At 37.2% G+C, this 17,898-nt stretch overlaps 3 protein-coding genes across 7 annotated transcripts; 1 reads left to right on the plus strand and 2 right to left on the minus strand.

Annotated features, from left to right (window-relative positions):
* Positions 1-128: 128 nt before the first annotated feature.
* On the minus strand, positions 129-5,369 carry LOC105157631 (RAD3-like DNA-binding helicase protein). Of its 2 annotated transcripts, none has more exons than XM_011074050.3 (9): positions 5,129-5,369; positions 4,369-4,989; positions 4,194-4,282; positions 3,204-3,554; positions 2,717-3,013; positions 2,383-2,628; positions 2,083-2,304; positions 1,268-1,832; positions 129-1,033 (listed from the first exon to the last, which is right to left on the minus strand). In XM_011074050.3, exons 1-9 carry the CDS (start codon positions 5,256-5,258, stop codon positions 795-797), a joined length of 2,760 nt encoding a protein of 919 aa, XP_011072352.1. In that variant the 5' UTR covers positions 5,259-5,369; the 3' UTR covers positions 129-794. The 2 variants fall into 2 exon arrangements, with proteins under 2 accessions (XP_011072352.1, XP_011072351.1); XM_011074049.3 differs by having other exon boundaries at positions 2,083-2,307.
* Positions 5,370-5,597: 228 nt separating this feature from the next.
* LOC105157633 (large ribosomal subunit protein eL37x) lies at positions 5,598-6,940 on the plus strand. Its single transcript, XM_011074052.3, has 4 exons — positions 5,598-5,705; positions 5,886-6,021; positions 6,476-6,577; positions 6,693-6,940. Exons 1-4 carry the CDS (start codon positions 5,703-5,705, stop codon positions 6,737-6,739), a joined length of 288 nt encoding a protein of 95 aa, XP_011072354.1. The 5' UTR covers positions 5,598-5,702; the 3' UTR covers positions 6,740-6,940.
* An 875-nt stretch (positions 6,941-7,815) lies between these two features.
* Positions 7,816-16,524, minus strand: LOC105157634 (phox (PX) domain-containing protein). 4 transcript variants are annotated; one of them, XM_011074054.3, is made up of 15 exons: positions 15,946-16,519; positions 14,238-14,634; positions 13,965-14,142; positions 13,713-13,852; positions 12,425-13,637; positions 12,224-12,324; positions 11,721-11,865; positions 11,001-11,069; positions 10,848-10,893; positions 10,403-10,767; positions 10,115-10,194; positions 9,877-10,012; positions 9,425-9,626; positions 9,223-9,305; positions 7,816-8,230 (listed from the first exon to the last, which is right to left on the minus strand). In XM_011074054.3, exons 1-15 carry the CDS (start codon positions 16,055-16,057, stop codon positions 8,096-8,098), a joined length of 3,402 nt encoding a protein of 1,133 aa, XP_011072356.1. In that variant the 5' UTR covers positions 16,058-16,519; the 3' UTR covers positions 7,816-8,095. The 4 variants fall into 4 exon arrangements, 3 of the variants coding, with proteins under 3 accessions (XP_011072356.1, XP_011072355.1, XP_088734645.1); XM_011074053.3 differs by having other exon boundaries at positions 10,403-10,770; XR_002286860.2 differs by lacking the exons at positions 7,816-8,230; positions 9,223-9,305 and having other exon boundaries at positions 9,487-9,626; positions 9,877-10,023; positions 10,403-10,770; positions 15,946-16,523.
* Between the last annotated feature and the right edge of the window lie 1,374 nt (positions 16,525-17,898).

Consider the following 17,898-nt stretch of genomic DNA (forward strand, 5'->3'; position numbering starts at 1 on the left):
GCTGGAGTTTAGCCAATGAAAAAGGGACTTCTTAGTAGCAATTATAAGGGGAAGCTGTTTGGGCCCTGCCTGCATAAGAGGTTAGGCACCTCATGTTGGTTGAGAAAGTAGGATAAGGGACCAACTCATTGAAACAAGAGATAAGGACTCTTCCAATATAAGCACACGGCAGTCACTTTCATACAGTTTTATATTATCAAACCCTGCTTCCCTATGATAGTTGCAGTAGCTGTGTGGCATTCATTTGATTGATGCAAAGTAAACCTAATCTAACTGTTACATAGCAAATAATCCTTAAACATTGAACAAAAGCATGATTTATACAGAAAAATGTGAACAGAATGATCTATAAGGTCTACCAGGACAGCTGGTCTGTGGAAAAATGCTACCACATGTGTGTATATTGCAATCAAAGAGGAGAATTTTGTTTCCCTTGTAATTTAAATGGAGATTTCATTGATGGTGGTGAAAAGCAGCAAATTACTATAGGAACTACATGAAATTAAGTGATAAGCCTTGATTGGGATATGCTTCAACGAGGAAGAACATATTTTATTAGCAGCAATTTGCAGTGGCCATGTGTTTAAATAATTTTAAATGATTGTACGTTAATCAACTATACAAATTAATGTATAATGTGGTGTTGAACCCACATCTCGGTCTAGGAGAAAATCTGCCACTTGGACTCATTTTGAGATAAGGGTAAGAGATGAACTTCCAAAATTGTTGCTGGAAGAGGAGAAAATTGGAAGCTGTGTTTAGTGTATACCTATAATTGTTTCTGCTATATCTTATCATTTTTTGCTGTTTAAACCTTTATCTGTTGCTTCCTTCATTTTGTGGAATTTGAAGAACTGTCGCAGCAATCTATGAACTTCTCCATAATTGGGGGTTGAAGTAAACAGACGACTTTTGATCCATTGTGGCAGCTTGTCAGTTGAGTGGTGGCAGCTTCTTTTTGTGGAATCAGAGGCATAACGTGCATCAACCAACAAGATTGCTGCATAATCATTTACATGTCGAATTGCTCTGCCTACATGTTAAAGAGAAAAAACTGAAGTTAACTTCAGGCCAATGTAAAATATAAAGATTATGCTACTATACATAAGGCATATAAAATCCAAACAGCAATAGATAATAGAGAGAAATTAGTTTGTCTCAAGTTTCCACCAGTATGTAAAACTATAGGAGCTTAGTTTCAATTTACAGGTGGGATCCAAGTAGCATAGATGATCTTCAGCTGGTAATTTCTTGTATTACCACTTACCAATTGATTGGTTTACAGCTTTCATGCAAAGATTTTCATAGTACTCTTTTCCTCTGCCTTTACAACTTTTAAGGATCTTAAACCCAGCCTCAAGATCCCCATTATGACATTCAGCATCAGTGGAAGGGTTCAGGTTTTTACTCAGGATTGTCGTCTTCTCAAGACCCTCAATATGCTTCACCCTCTCTATCAGCTCGATGTCTGATGGGCTTGGATAGGGCAATCCAACCATTACTATGCATCGACCTGCCCCATCACTAAAATTGATACCTTCAGATATCTTCCCCCCGACAACAGCAAAAAGAATTGCACCATTGCAGCCCATGGGTGATCCCATGGACAAAGCATCAATTGTTTCTTTGTATTCTCTCAACACGGCTTCAACATCTGTAGTCTTTCTGGGCTCTCTAAAGATGCGTTTCTTCTTCATAATCCTTAAAAGGATTCCTGATTCCTTCCATGTATCATAGACCAGGCTTTCATAATCAAATGATGAGAAGAATACAACTACACCTTCTGGAACAACTGTCACTAGATTAGAGAGCAGAAGACCCAGCTCCTCAATCTGTGATCAAATTCAAGATGTAACAGTTCATCAAGATAACAGAAGAAGTATGTCAAACAGTATTACAGAAACAAAAGTTTGAGTTGATAATTTTGTAGGTCTATTTGGTTAAGCAAACCAGAGGGGAACTGTGTAATGTTAAAAGTTTTAGAAAGGTAAATGATGCCACCACCTGTATATCAAAGAAACATTTGAAAATATGGAGCAATTTCATGCTACAAAGGTAAAGTGAAGAACATGGCTCTCTCACCATGGTTGATGATCTTCTGGATTTGTAGCTAAAATCAAAGGACTGGCCAGAAGGCCCATGCTTAACCACAACAGGCAAAATATTTTCAGAAGGAATTATGTGACCACATGAAAAGAAGGGCAATCGGTCTAGCTGTAGTGATGGGAAAAGTCTTTCCTTTGTTTCCTCTATAGGTTGTAAAGTTCCTCCAGCCAAGATGACAGCATGAGCTTGACCAACAACCTGCTAAAGAAGGAATTGGCATAGAAAGTGAAAAATTGAAAAGTTCAAGAAAGTAACAGTTTTAGGAATCAGGCAAACCTCAGAAAAGATTTTCTCTCCATTAAGCATAACATACTTTAGATATCCTCCTTCTAGTCCACTACATGTTTGCTTCGGTCTTGAGATTATTATTATTCCATCAGTGTCATTATTTGTCAAAGAGGAAAGTATATTAGCTAATGCTCTAAAACCGGATACTGCACTTTCCTCCTCACTGACTACTCCATCATCTCCAACAGCCACAACTTTTTGAGAGATGGCAACTTTATCTCCATAGCCGCTCACCTAAGGCACCAAAGAACATCTGAATCCAAATTTCACAAACACAAAAACGGGGATATAAGTGTAGGATGAGGAATAAGAAAGTACTAACCTTGTGAATTATGTTGCTCTCTGTCATGTATTGCAAAAGTTTGACCAAGTTTATATTATCAATGTTTAGAGCAAATAAAAATTCATTGATGGTCATTGTAGAACAAGAGGCATTTTTAATTTCGTCAGCATCACATGGGGGATCAGTCGGGTTCACAACTTTCGTATTATCAGACAACATCTGTAAAAAGGCACGAGTGAGGATAATCAAAGTCTGAATATATCTCCGGTTTCCAGGTCCCAAGAGATTGCGGAATCGCTGGAAATATCCATCTAAGTGAGTCTGCAACTGGTTCAACTGAAATGGACAAGAAAATATGGTCAATATTATAGACAGCCAGATTGTTAAAACTTCAAAGAGGAAGGAACATTGAATTCACCAATCCTGTACCATCTGTTAGAGAGTCAGCATCTAATGATAAACTGGAGAACTTATTATGAATCTTCAAGTTTGAACTATAGACAAAGAAATACCAACTACAACTTACCTGGGACACCGTAATTTTTGCATCGTACATGCTGATGAGGGTATCAGCTAGATTATGAGCTTCATCTATGATAATAACACTGTCCTTTAAATTTAAACCAAGTGATTCACGTGATGATTTTGAAAGAAGAGACTGGTAAGGAAGAACCACAAGATCAGCTATATGCACCATTCTTCTTGAACCATAATAAGGGCAACTTCCCAAGTTACGTCCGATATGAACAAGATCTTCAATATCCAGAGCTTCCAGTTGAATAATCTCATTCCTGAGTTCCTCTATTTTCCGTCTTCTTAACATTGGACATCCAGAGGAAACCTTGTTACCACGTACCCTTTTTCCAGCACCTAACTTCTGCTAGTCAGCACAAATTAAAAAAATAAATAAATAACAGAAATTTACATGGCAGAAAAAATCTTTTTTCCTTAGACATCAAAATACAAATAAGACGACATTCCCCATTGTTCTTACAACAGTTGATAGTTTTGAGGTTCTAAAACAAACAAGGTGCCATATGACAATGGCTGGCAATGTTGACTGCGTGCCAATTGCAGTGGCCAAAAATTTGAGCTCACAGAACTCACCTTTAGGCAAGATGTTCCAAAATTACCCCCAAGTAATGAAAAGGGATGTAAGGATAATACGGATCCCATATTCTGATTATACATAACATCAATGATGTGCATAACTTACCCAAGAAATATGTAGTTGAACAACTTGACTAATCATGTGCCTTTTGAATCAATATTACACCAGTATGACTAAAAAAAGAGCAGTTCCCTCATTATGATGCCTTTACCCTGTTGTTGAGGAGCCATATGAAGCACATGATGCAAGCGATAACATAGGTTACGAAAATTATTGATTTGTCCAAAGCATGTGACGTTATCTATTCTATTAATAAAAGGGCAGTTAAACATATAGGAACAAGAGAGAACCATAATATGCATCATATCCAATTGACAATATTGTATTTCAGATGAGCTCTCATACCTTCATTTTAGAAACTTCATTTTTCTTACTCTTCTGAAGTTCCAAGCACCTTTCATTTATACGAGTGGCATTCCCCAGCTTCAGCACATCTGGAACAAAAGGTTGGCGTGCGAAACTTAAATACCTAGTACAGCTGGACATACCTACCACTAGGGAAAGATAGTATATTCTGTACCTTCATTGATGCAGAAGTTCTTCCTAGAACCCAAGCAAACAACCTTCAACTCAGAAGCAAATTTAGTCTTCCTCAGCTCTTTCATGAACTGCGAAAGCTGTGAATGTGTCCGACTACAAAAATAAATCTTCAATTGTGCCTCCACTTCCTCCTCACCGAGCCCCTCCTCCTCCACTTCTTCCTCACTTGAGAAGACATAATTTGCCCCAACATCCTTTCTTTTCAATTTCCCACCATTTTCTCCTTCACTATCGTACTCTTCCAACAAAAACTCATCATCATCCACCTCATCAACCCCAATTTTCGGCATCATATTTCTCACCTCTTTGTCATCACCCTTTTCCCATCCACCTTCTCCTGCGCTAGAACTAAACAAGTCTCTAACAATTTCTTCCTTTCCCTTTGAATGAGTCCCTTTTTTTCTCTTTTGCATTAGATTTTTCCTCTCAGCTAAATCCGGCTCTTTATTTGGTACAAAGTATCTCATCCAATCCGGCTCATCGTCATCCTCAGTACCCTCACCCAAATTTTCCTTCCCATTCTTTCCCAAACTCCCCAGTTTCTTCCTGTCCACAAGCCATTGCAGTGCACCACATATCATGCTTAGGGTTTTCCCAGTCCCTGTAAGAACCCAATCATCAATTCAACCTCTAGCAAGCAAAACCAAGACTTGAAAAACGAAAAATTGCTAAAAAAGAAAAAATCAACTCTGCATATGAATAACAAAACCAACCAAGCAAAGTAAGGTGTAAAACCATACCGGTGGGACTTTCAAGCATGGAAATGCCGCCACTATCAAGAGATCGGTAAAGGAATTTCATGAAATCAAGCTGAATTGAGTAGGGTTCATACGGGAATGCTGGAAATTCCAGCTCGCTATTGCCCTCCATGTGTCACGTCTCTTCTTCACTCTCCGATTGAGCGCTTTCCTCCAAATTCTGAGAGATGAGCAGCGACAGTCGAACTGTATTGCCAGGACGATTTTCCCGCGCTAAAAGAATACCCCTTTTGGATAATTTTAATTAATTGGATATGGGCTCGTCCAAACTGACAAGTTGGATTTGGGCTAAAGCCCAAAAACCAAAAGGTAGATTTCGGCTCAGCCTAGTTATGGGCCCAAGTTTTAAATGTAAGGTGATCTCATCCAAAGCCCAACTTCAATTAGAAGGCCCAATAAGAGTCCAATAATTTAAAAAGCCCAACCCTAAAAACCCCTCCACTTTCTCTTTATGTATTCTTCACTCTTCATATAAAATGGTTCCTCACAACGCCGCTCTCATCTCTTCAACCTCAGAGCACACCGAAGAAACTAGGGTTTCTGCAACTTGACAGCCATGGTGAGCTTGATTTCTCTCTCTGCATCTCTCTATTCACACTCACACCCACGATATATATGTATATATATATATATACATGTCTGTATATGTGTAGAATTTGAGTTTTGGTTGATTGGCTCACGCATGGATGAATTCGTATGTGTGTGATTGTTATGTGTTTTTGTGTGTGTGATTTTGCAGGGAAAGGGAACGGGAAGCTTTGGGAAGAGGAGAAACAAGACACACACACTGTGTGTGAGGTGCGGCCGCCGCAGCTTCCACCTTCAGAAGAGCCGCTGCGCCGCCTGTGCTTATCCTGCTGCCCGCAAGAGGACATGTACGCATTTTGGTTTATTTCTTTTATTTCATTAATTTAGCATGGACACGTGAAGAAGTTGATTGTGATTGATTATTCTGAGCTGATTAGTTGGTGAATTTTCCCCCTTTAAAAACTGGAGTATGAGAAGTTCATTGTTACCACATTGTTTGCATTCTCGTGTGTGAAGAGTACATCCTTGCTGATTTATCGTGTAAATTTTTTGGACCTTAGATATGTAAATTGGCAGTCCATTCACAATTAATAAATTTATTCACATGGTGATGTGGTTATGCGGTAATCTCCTTGTTCTAATCTGAGTGGATTGTTATGTAAATTTTGGACTTTAGATAACTGGAATTTGAAGACACTTCATAATCAATGCATTTGTTCTCCTTTTCAATTTATTACATTGTTATTTCTTGTGATTCAATGAACTTATTAAGTTAATTGCTGTGTAAAACTTGCACCTTAGACAACTGGAGCGTGAAGGCTATTCGCAGGAAGACCACTGGAACTGGGCGCATGAGGTATCTACGCCACGTGCCCCGCAGATTCAAGACCAACTTTAGAGAAGGTTGTTAACCGCTTTTCCACACTCTGCCTGTTTCTTGGTGAAAAACTTGTGTTGTTTTTGGTCTTCTATCTATTTTTTGGCTGTATGGTGATGTGATTTGCGGTGATGCTTGTAGGTACTCAAGCTGCACCAAGGAAGACTGCAGCTGCTGCCTCTGCTTAAGGGCCTTATATGGAGGGTACTCTTGATTGTACTTTTCATTGGTATTCTTAAAGAGTTAGAGAGCAAATGAATTTTGGGAACGCCATTTGGGGGCTGATTTTACGTATTGGATACTTAGTTTTGATGCTAATTTTGTTGCTGTACTTTGTTTGACATTTTAATACGGATGTCTGAAAGATATTAGCTCTCTTGTGCGTTTTACTTCTCTACTTCTTACAATACTTGATTATATAGTTCAGTTCAGATCTCTCTACTGTAGCCCATGCGAAGTAGTATTTCTTGGTATTTAATTTGTTGAAACTATCAGAAAATTTCATGTGGTGAGTTGTGTTTAATTCCATGTATTGAGAAGGGTCGGATGTATTTTCATTAAATGAGTAGCACAAATTTCTTGCATATTGTGGGGTGAAAATATGCTCTGAGGGCATGCCAAGACCGTTGAGAGCATAGACTCAGTAGATTAGATTTGTCCTCTGATTGGTCCGTGCATAACTTGTAACTGCGACAGTCAAAACTAGATCAAGAAATCTAGCTCAACTTGATGACTTTGTAGTTAATCGTCCAATTTGCTTGTAGAAATTTCCAAATATAAACAGGTAGTTGGTTTGCTAACTGTGTCACTAAGGTGCGTTTATGTTTAATAAAGCAGAAGTTGAAATAAGGATTGGAATAGAAAATGTAATCCGCTGTTGTAGAGCTTATAGGATCTCTATGACTAACGTTAAGGTTTTCTTGTACGATTGAACGGTTTGCCACCGAGTCTGAGTCGTGAGATTTTAGCTATCTTGGTGAGTTGGCTATAAATCTCTCACGTTTTGCGATGAGCTCCATTTATCTGTACTTAAAACTTACATTTGGCTTCGAAAGGTCTTTATACCTTGCAAGGAGGGCGTCCAAGTATATCATATATAGATAGTCTATAGCACCATGTAGCCATTTGGTGTGGCAGGAGTTGTATGTATTTCTCGTGCTTCGAAAATTGTTAATGGACAATGAGCTATATGGCATGGTAAACATGTTGGCTGTTTGCAGTGCAACAAAGGAGAGGGGAGCAAGTAGGGTATGGCAACAATGCGTAGCCTGCCTCAAACAAAACATCTTTAGAGCTTCCGCAAAGCAATTACAAGTCACTTCCGCAGGTCAGCAAGAGGAAGAAGTACTCAATTGTATCACTGAACCAACGTTCATGATGAATGCAGACTTTTGTCCTTGGGAGAAATATACAAAACCACTGCACAATTAAATATATATTTTCACTGGAACAGCTATGCACTTGAAGATAAATCACTATACATGCCTCTTGGACAACTCTAATCAACTCTTCAAACAAGAAATCACTATTTTCTTGAATCTTTCCTAGTTCAGTTTGAGTTCACCGAACTTCTGCTTGTCCTGGTCGAACTGTCGAAAAATATAATCGAGCTCCGGGAATGCAGATAACAGCAACAGCTCGAGAAGATCGAAAGATAGCTGCTTCATAAAAACAGCTGACTGTACATTTTGACAAACAGAATCTATTAGTTACAATTCTGGAGAGCAAATACAAAATGCACCAAGGATGTTGGCCATTGCCCAACAGCAAAAAAGCAATCACGTGTCCAAGAAGATGAACAGCAAGACGAAGGCACCAAGGTTATATATGAACAGAGTATGTTAACAATTTTAATTTTACGTAACAACTCATCACCACCATAATATAGCTGTTAAGAAAGCAACAGAGGTAAGTGTAATTTATGGTAATAAAGATTCACTAAACAAACAATGAAAGAGAAGACAAGAGATCCATGAGATGTTCTTCACTTTTTCAAGTTCGTAAACATGGAAAGAGGAGGACAGCGTTGCAGTGCAGAATTAATGTGTAAATGAAGTTTCAGCTGGAATAGCATGTCACTACAACGAAAACTTTGGACACCTTCTACATCTAATTCAAACATGATACTTCAAGTTGAGGTTTCGGATGCAGAACAATTTTCTTTCAGTAAATGCATCATTCATAGTTCCTATTACACAACTAGTGTCTTTGAAACATCCATCACCTACCATAATGACAGTAAACAAAATACACAATGAAATTATGGAATTCACTAGTATTTTCTGGGTATTAATTCCTTTGCTATTACTAGTGTATCCAGTAATGAAAATTAACTAAAAACAGAACATGCAGTGGAGTCTCCAACATAATGGTGGAATGAATGGAACGTATAGTAAATACTCAAAACATGTGGATATGTGCAATATACATACTAAAAGCCCAAAATGTGTTTTAACCTTCTGAACTAGCTTGTTATTTAGAACCCAGGAAAAAAAATTAATACAGTTGTTCGGCTTAAATTGAACCAGGCATATGAGAGAAGCATAAACTGCAAGAGCAGAATGCAAAAAAATGCAGTTATGCTGCAAGGGGATTGTACTCTTCAACTATGGAACATCAATAACTTGTCACTTCATACATGGCATAAGATGGTTTTAAGAATGATGATAACCTGAATGAAATAGTAGAGATCCTTTGCACATTGTTCATATTCCTTACGTCCAACAAGGCCTACAATAGCAGCAGGTGCCTTATCTGCAGGAAGTTTCTGAATTCATTAACATCCCCGAGAAAGGTCGAGGAATAACTCCCAAAACTCAGATCAGAATGACTATATTTGAGATGATGACAGATATGGCAAAATTAAATATTACCAATCATCAGTTCATGTACTAATTTGGCTCGTCGTTCAGCTTCCTTTTGTTGCATCTCCTCCAAGTTCAGGGCATCTTCTATTTTAGGTGAAGAATATGGAGCGGAAGGTTGGTAACCAGGCGAATTTTCAGATGGACTGTCGGGTGAAGGTCGTTGCCGCCTTGGGTGTTTTGTTATGAATATTCCATCAGGCCATAGGATCTATGCATACCATAAAATGATATTATGAATGTCTCTCTGAGACATTTGTTTAGGACGGATTGTCATAATGAATATATGCAGTGTGGGCAATTCACTACTAAAGACTCCTAGGTGCAACAGCTATCACTCAGTTGTTGTAATCCACGTTTACACCGTAACCATGAATAGTAAGAAAACAGGAGAATAAATGGAACTGGACAACTTAATATGAGATCAAAAGAAACTTTTCAAGAACAAGATATCAGATTACCTGCTCCAACCGTTTGATACCAGAAGCAACCACTGATCCCCTACGCAGAAGCTGGATTTTCTCAATCAACCAATCATCAAAGGCATCACCCATTCCCAATTGTAAAACTTGTTTGGCTACCCAAAAAGCTTTTCTCCTGCAAAACAACTCCAAATGCGCAAGGTAAAGAAAGACAGTTAGAGTCAAGAAACAGACAAACCCTATCTCAACTTGCTTAAAATTTATCCACAACTAATACCTGATCCATCCACCGTCTTTAAGCTGTAAAATGACATCAACCAAATCCAGTATGGGAACACTTAGATTTGGCGGCACCCACTGTTGAGAAGGAAAAGGAGAAAACCATGATAAGACTGTCAACAAGTTATATCTTGGACGAACACAATAATATCAGCATTGGTATGAGCAACTAAGGTTCAACATTAAGATTTTGTCAAGCATTATGCACAAACAAATAACCAGAACATACTGTTCTAGGAGTTGAATCCTAAAAATTATGCGCGAAGTGTAGGATGTCTGTAATGACCTCGCTTGGAATGGTTGAATCAGACATATTATCAGTCACAACAGATTGTGATTCTTGTGGGTCTTTGTTTACAGTCCTTTCCAAGTTTCTGGGTGGTTGGATGTTCTTTTGCTCGGTGTTTGCTGAGCCACTATTTGGGTTCTCTGAAGCTTTTTTGAATTCTTTTTCAGGCTTTGTTGATGCAGAAAGAGCTTGACCTTTTGCTTTCAATCCTGGTTCATTAGGAACATGGTGAACCTTGATTCTTGATGCAGCATCCTGGTTCCCATTACTGAACGTTTCTCTTTTGGTGGATAACGGATCATAGACTGGTCCTACATTATCGCGGTTATCCTTGCTCTTTTCACGCACTGTTTCAGCTAGGTCTGCTGCAATGCAAAACCACTTGAAATGTGAACAATGTACAACGAGAAACATGGAAGACACCTGCTGTTTAGGGATTCACCTGAAAGAGTATCGATTATGGATAATGAATCTGAAAATATATACATCTGCAGTTTCAGGAAATAAAGAGTTACAAGTCAAGCAAAGGGGCAGAAGACTAATTAGTGATATAGAACTTCTGAGATCTGGGAAAATGTAACGAAATGTGTCAAACCTGTGAATCGACACTAAGGAAATCCCAAACTTCAATGGAGCAGGAAACAGTTGGAAGCTGCAGAAGCTTCTGCAAAACAGTGGACAATCAGAAAGTGTTTAGCCAACTTCCAGGAGAGCATACAATTTTACTCCTGTACGTAAACAGGTAACCACATATGGAAAAATTCTAGCATTAGCCAGTCCAGGGAGCAATAAGTTAATAAATAATGGAAATACTTAATAAGATGGATTACATCTTATCAGGTAAGCCAAATCGGAATCCTTATAAAAATAAATATGCAAACGCTAGTCCTGCAAACCATAATCTAAAAGATATTAAATTTGTGGTTAAAACATGTTACACAACTTATTAGGTATTAAGTTGTATTTGTATAAACTTAAGAAGAGCTTTAAAGTTACAGAAATAACTGTATACCCCAATAAAACCAAACTATCTTATGAGCTCTAAAATACCTATGAGGATGCATTTATGATTTTCATAAGCTCCACATAAAATGTTAAAGCTCTTGGAACTTGTTAGACCATGTTTTCTTTAAGTTTGGCCACATATCCTCTCAATACATGCTTTATCTTTTTTTTACACTACTTTAAAGCAAGTTTTCAAAAGGTGATTAACTAAATTAAATGTGCAACAGAGAAACAAACGAATAAAATGTAAAATGGCAAACACAAAAGGGGTATGAGAAAGATATCAATATCAAGTGGAGTAAAGAATGACCTTCAAGTACTGGTCAAGTAATTTACATCGCTCTTGAATGACGAATACATCGAGACCGGTTGACAGGAAATGCTTTGGTGGCAAATGGAGATTATATTCAGGAAACTCTTTAAGTCGCCTATGTAACTCCTCAAAATGTTGATATCTGACAACATGAAAAATAAGATTAGCTAATGGCCTGGCATTCACGAAGGTACCCCATTCTTCAATTACACGCTACTCCCTCTGTTCGGGACTCAACACTCCATTACTTTTTCTGTTTATCTTCTTCATGAAACAGACAGTTTCTTGACCCAAAGATTCCGTACAACTAATTTTGATTGGGATGTAAAAGTAACACCTAATTTTACATTCTTCAACTCTCATCTCAATCTCTTAGTCTATTTAAATGAGAAAATTAAATCCCGAACACAAGGATATTAACCGAAAATTACAAACAAATACAAAGAAGCATCCAGCTGTAATGCAAGACAAATTAAAAAGCTCATAAAATATCATGGCACCTTCTTTTGATAGACCAACTGTGGCCATTTATATCTGTAACAGATATGGAATACACAGCAAATGTTTTAGATCCACTCTTCACAATATTGGCACCCAATACCTGTAAAAAGAAATGAGTTTCCATTCTTCACATTGTCAAGCACAAAACACGCAGTCAAGCAGATGAAACTGGCAGAAAATTTAAAGAGAGACTGCAGTACCTCGCATCTTAACTTGAAAAAGGAATCAGCAATTATTGAATTTTTTGCTGAATTAGCAGCCAGACTTTGACTTTCAGGTAAAGAAGCCAGAGACATAGATGACGAGGTTGTGTCTCCACTACAAATTCTACCTAACAGCTCAGCGTCGGAGTCCTCACTGGAGTCTCCAGGTTTGGCATTCACGTTGACAGAATTTAACACATCCTGCCCGTCCCCTACTAAAAAACTCGTTCTTTCAACCTCTTGCCAGACATGCCCATTTTGACTACTAGATTTAGATCTTTTCTTTGAAGACTTTGTTCTGTGCAACCTTTTAGAATGGAGCTGACCTTGGTTTGGCTTTCTGCTCTTACGCCTGTCAAAAGTTTCAAGGGGATGATGAATGTGACTGAAATTTCTTTTTGATTTACCATCCCAAACTTTAACACCAGGTGAGTCAAGACCCATAACACTGCTGCTATCATCATCCTCAGTATAACTACTGCTCCAGGATTCTGACTCATCAGCAGCTGCACTTTTACGATCTTCCTCTTTGCTTAAGGAAATTGATGTGCAACTTTCATTTGATAACTTACCATGCACAGCTGTATTGTCGTCCTCTGGGCCTTTGGTACATCCAGAATCAGAGAAATCTTTCTCCAAAGTACTATCCATTTTGTCTCGGTCCTTTTTCTGCTGCTCAGATAGAACCTTTGACCGCTCCACTGAATTAGAAACGCCCAGAAAAGAGTTCCCTAGTACAGGATCAGCCTGATTTGTGTCTCCCTTCCTTTTGTAGTCTCTTCCTTTTGTCCACATATTGTCAAAATGTTCTGGAGCCAGGGCCTCAGTCTTTCTGCGAGAAATTACATCAAGTGCATCTCCCCATTCTCCTCCGGAGCGGTGGCGTTGAATACCTCTTCCCTCACCACTATGAGTATCTGGCAAAGAATCCCAAGAACGAGTGGACCGCATGTCCATGGAAAGCAGTGGATCCTTAGAAAGACGTGTTCCATTTATAGTATCTGAGTTGCCAGCTTTCTTATCCTGATCCTTCTTCAACTGCACCAGTTCAACACCCTTTGCGGATGGATCTGGAAACTCCGAACTATGATCCGGTAAAATCATCGAAGATGCATTTATTCTAGACTTTGTAGCTGTCTTTGTTGCCTTACTTCCATTATGAGTTTTGCTAGCGGAAATAACTAGAGATTCAATTCTCTCATTGATAAACCTGACACCAAAGTTGGCCGGGCATAAAGAACAGCAAGATTGCATATCACTAAATCACAGCGAATGATAGACCTACCTTGGGTTTGCCAAATTTATCACAGGTCGCATTACAACACAGGCAAGGAGTTCCCTGACAATATAGCGAAATAAGGAACATCGCAGATCCTCTGGCTCAAATGTAAGTAAAATGAGACCATCCATGACATGCTGGAGAACCTGCCATAATCCAGAATCAAGGAAAAGAATTATTTGTCAATCAGAGAAAGTATCCAATGGTTCCTGTTGATAGTTTCCAGACTGCAAGGAGATAAGCCAAAAGAGAGGCAACCTTATGCTCCGCTTCAGCAGAAAATAGAATCGGATGCAATTTGTTCTCAGCAGCCAGAACAGTTTTTAATTCATTGTCTCGCTCTTCAACAGTTAACAATTTTGATTGATGCTTCTCAATCTTTGCCTTACTTTCTCGAAAGAGCTCCAGACGAATGCAGAGAATATTGATAATATCCCTACTCAACACCAAGCAAAATGTACACTTTTAAACTACCATTCCGTGCGTATGGTAATAATGAGAAATCATCAGTAGAGTATCTGAAGATGGAACCTGGTTAGAAGATCTATAAGATTTATATTTCTCATGCGACTTGAAATTTCTCCAAGTACACCATTCATGATCAGTACAAGCTCTTCTGGACCTTGTCTATCAGGAGTTATGCGTGAGTACCACAGATCTGTCACCCACTCTGAGACAATATGTCTAGTGAACTGGTCAATTGCATCCTCAACAACAGGGGAATTCACCTTACGCTTCCAGTCAGACCTTTTGGCCAAAATTCTGGATCCCTCAAGAGGTTTTCTTTCTGAAGAACTGTTTGCAGATGTTTGTTTTCCTTTGTAAGTTGCAGCTTTCCTCCGCATATCAAAATCCAGAGACATGTAGCGCAGTATGATTATTAAAAATAGAGCAGCTGGCAAGTTGACTAGAACTGATGGACTTGTTACTGAAAGAGAAAGGAATTAAACACTAAAAGGGTGTCCATCGAAAATTAAATTGTTGGGAAGTGATTGTTAAAATGTTAAGACCAATCAAGATTTTTTTGGATAATGATCTCCAGATTATATATCTTGTTTCGAATATGCAATATGTGTACCCAAATGCTTTATGTCCTATAAATTACCAACACCAAGGAATTAGATGCATTACAGAACTGCTCATGCCTTCCATGTTAAATAAGTGAATTCAGTTGGCATTAGAAGTAATATGTGAGTGTGTGTACAAAGATGATATTTGATACCAGATAGATAGAGAGGAGCGGGAGATTCCGAATATAAGTAACACACTGGAATTCTTTCCATTTCAAACAGTTCGCACAATAATTGCAATTTCCTATATAGGGATCAGAAGAGTAGATTTCATATCAAAGACGGTATTCCCCATTATCACTAAAGTAAAAATGAAAACTAAATAGCAATGCATTAGAGTATCAGAAAGAACATCGCACATTTACTGGTTGGTGAAGCTAACAACACATTAGCTTTAGTTGCTTTCAATTACTATATTACATACTAAATATTCCAATTATTTGCAAACAGCATGGTCCATGCAAAATAATACATCTAGAAGGGTCCTCAGTTTTTTTATTTCTTCTCATTTACTTTTCTAAGATTATTGTGGCTTGTGCATAAAACAATCCTGCATTGGAATTTCAAACAGCATAGTGGTGACACTTAACTTACTGAAGGATCAAAGGTTTAGATGCATTACAACTCAAAGAATCTTCTAACTAGAAACTGAATGCTTCCTTCACAGAGAAAGGAATGTGAATGAACAGTAAATTTAGTGCATCTATATACCAAGAGCTATCAGCATATTCTATTGACTTACAAAATGTACCCGTTCTGGACTTGCTAAAGTTTTGTCATTCTTGTGATCCTGTCAAGTTCATATCTAGTTGCAATATAGCACCATGAGATTAAACCTCTTATTGCTTCAATCACCAAATGTAGTGTATGCAGAATTACCCTCAAATTGCCTAATCATTCCGGGAGACAAAACAATGAAAAGTAAAGCCCATCAAGAATTACAAGTCAGCAGATAAAAGCCTCTCCATACATTCACATGTTTGAAATTGATAGCTTTAAGTTGTTCACAGATACAGCTGTGCTAACAACGAATTACAATTCCATGCATTCCCGGTACCCAATTTCCAAAAACAAGCAAAAATGCAAAGTAAAACCATAATTCTCAATCAGATTTAGCAAGAGTCAAAAGAAACATAAAATAAGAAAGTGGTGAACAGATAATCACTCACATGACATGAGGTATGAAAGTCCAACCACGCATACGACCAGAAAAACAATCCGCTTCTTAGCTTCCTCCACTAGGTCTCGAACGCTCACCGTTTGCCTCTCGTTGCTGCTCATTTTTTGCAGACTTAACCAAAAGCTACTTCACCTTTTCACACCACTCCAAACACTCATTCAAATTTCAATCAACCAAAAGCAAAAGTCAAAAAAAAAAAAAACAAAAAAACTCAAGCTTCTGCAATCAAATCCTCCAAAAACCACATTCTTCACACGATCACCACAAAACCTCAAAAAAGAGCACCGAGCGATCGAACTGAACCAACAATCCGACGCCACGCACTCATCCAATTAAATCAACTCCCAATCGATAGACCATTAGGTTTCCAGTGCGTGCGTGTGTGTGTGTGGAATATATCAAATGTATAAATGGACTATTATGTATCCGTTTCTCTCTCTAGCTTTCTCACTAACATTTCCAACGGAAAACGTATCACCAAATCCAATTTTCCCCCCGGCCTCGGTAGGTTTGATTTAGGGATTTTTATTACTACAAATTAATCAACATTTATGTGCTGACTATGGTTTTTTGACAACCCTACCAATTTCAACACTATTAAATAAAAATTAAACCAAAAAAAAAAAAGTTCACGTCGATGGTGACTGTGCCCAAATATGTAATTTGACATGAAGTCCTCCTGGTGCTCGGGTGCAACGGTAATCGCGTAATAGCCGGACTAATTTTTATTTTAAATTTATTATTTTTTATTTTATTTAATATATACATCACTATAAAATCAAAAAATAGTAGGGGCGGACTTTCTTATGTCGATATGCTGCCTTTGGATAAATTTATTTAAGAGTTTTTATGATTATATATGTTTTCAAAAATATTTTTTAACCTTATAAAATATTAAAATTTATTTTAAAAATAAATATTAAAATATTTAAAAAATTAAAGAATTATTAATGATAATTTTGGAATTAGTATGATTAAAATTGAATAAATTTATTAGCATTTTGACGAGTTTATTTAAATTACTATGAGATGTGATACGCGCATGTTATATTATACTTGCTCGTATCATGTACCAAGATATGAAAAATAAATAAATAAAATTATAAATTATTTAGAGTTTAACATATAAAAATAAATAAAATGACAAATAATCTAAACTTTAAAATTAATTCATGGATGGAATAAAAACATAAAAGTATAATGAACATATAAATAAATTTAAATTATTTTAATTTACCTAGAAAAGTGAGTGAACCTCTGGATAAAGATAATCAATGTTATACTTATCTAAATTAAATACAAAGGAAAAATAAGTGGCAATATAAAATATATATTAAGTATTATTTCATGTTAAAATAAAATTTAAATTGCTATACCGAACTAATTTACCCCCAAAAAATTAGTCAATCTTTTGGATAACGTTATAACAATACGCTTATCAAAAGTACATGCATACGTGATGCTTACTTAGAGAGTTATATGTGTATTTTTTATTATATATAGATATGTGTTTCTCATTTTATGTATTAGTTGATTTGAATCGAGCAACTACTACTTAAATTTATTTAAATTGTCACCCTACTAGCTCTTGTATAATCAGACCGGACCTATTTCCTTGCTTGGCGCAAATCTTTTTGAAACTAAATTTAACTTAAGTAAAAAAAAAATTCAAGCACAGAGTACCATACTTTCACTAATTAAACAGAAGTTTAATATGTAACAAATGAAAATTAAATTTGATGTAGATTTATAATTTAACATATATGATATGGCTTGTGACTTAATTTGTATCTCCTCGCGTAAGATATTGTCCATTCTAGCTTTAGATGAATCTCACAATTTTGTTTTGAAAAGATGCTTCATCAGGGAGGTGAAGTATTATGACTTACAAGCCACTCAAATTCCTTGTTTGCAGCCAACATGTGACATTTTGCATACATCA

This window comes from Sesamum indicum, linkage group LG3 (genome assembly GCF_026168435.1).
Source record: "Sesamum indicum cultivar Baizhima isolate 11 linkage group LG3, ASM2616843v1, whole genome shotgun sequence".
Classification (NCBI taxonomy): Eukaryota; Viridiplantae; Streptophyta; class Magnoliopsida; order Lamiales; family Pedaliaceae; genus Sesamum; species Sesamum indicum.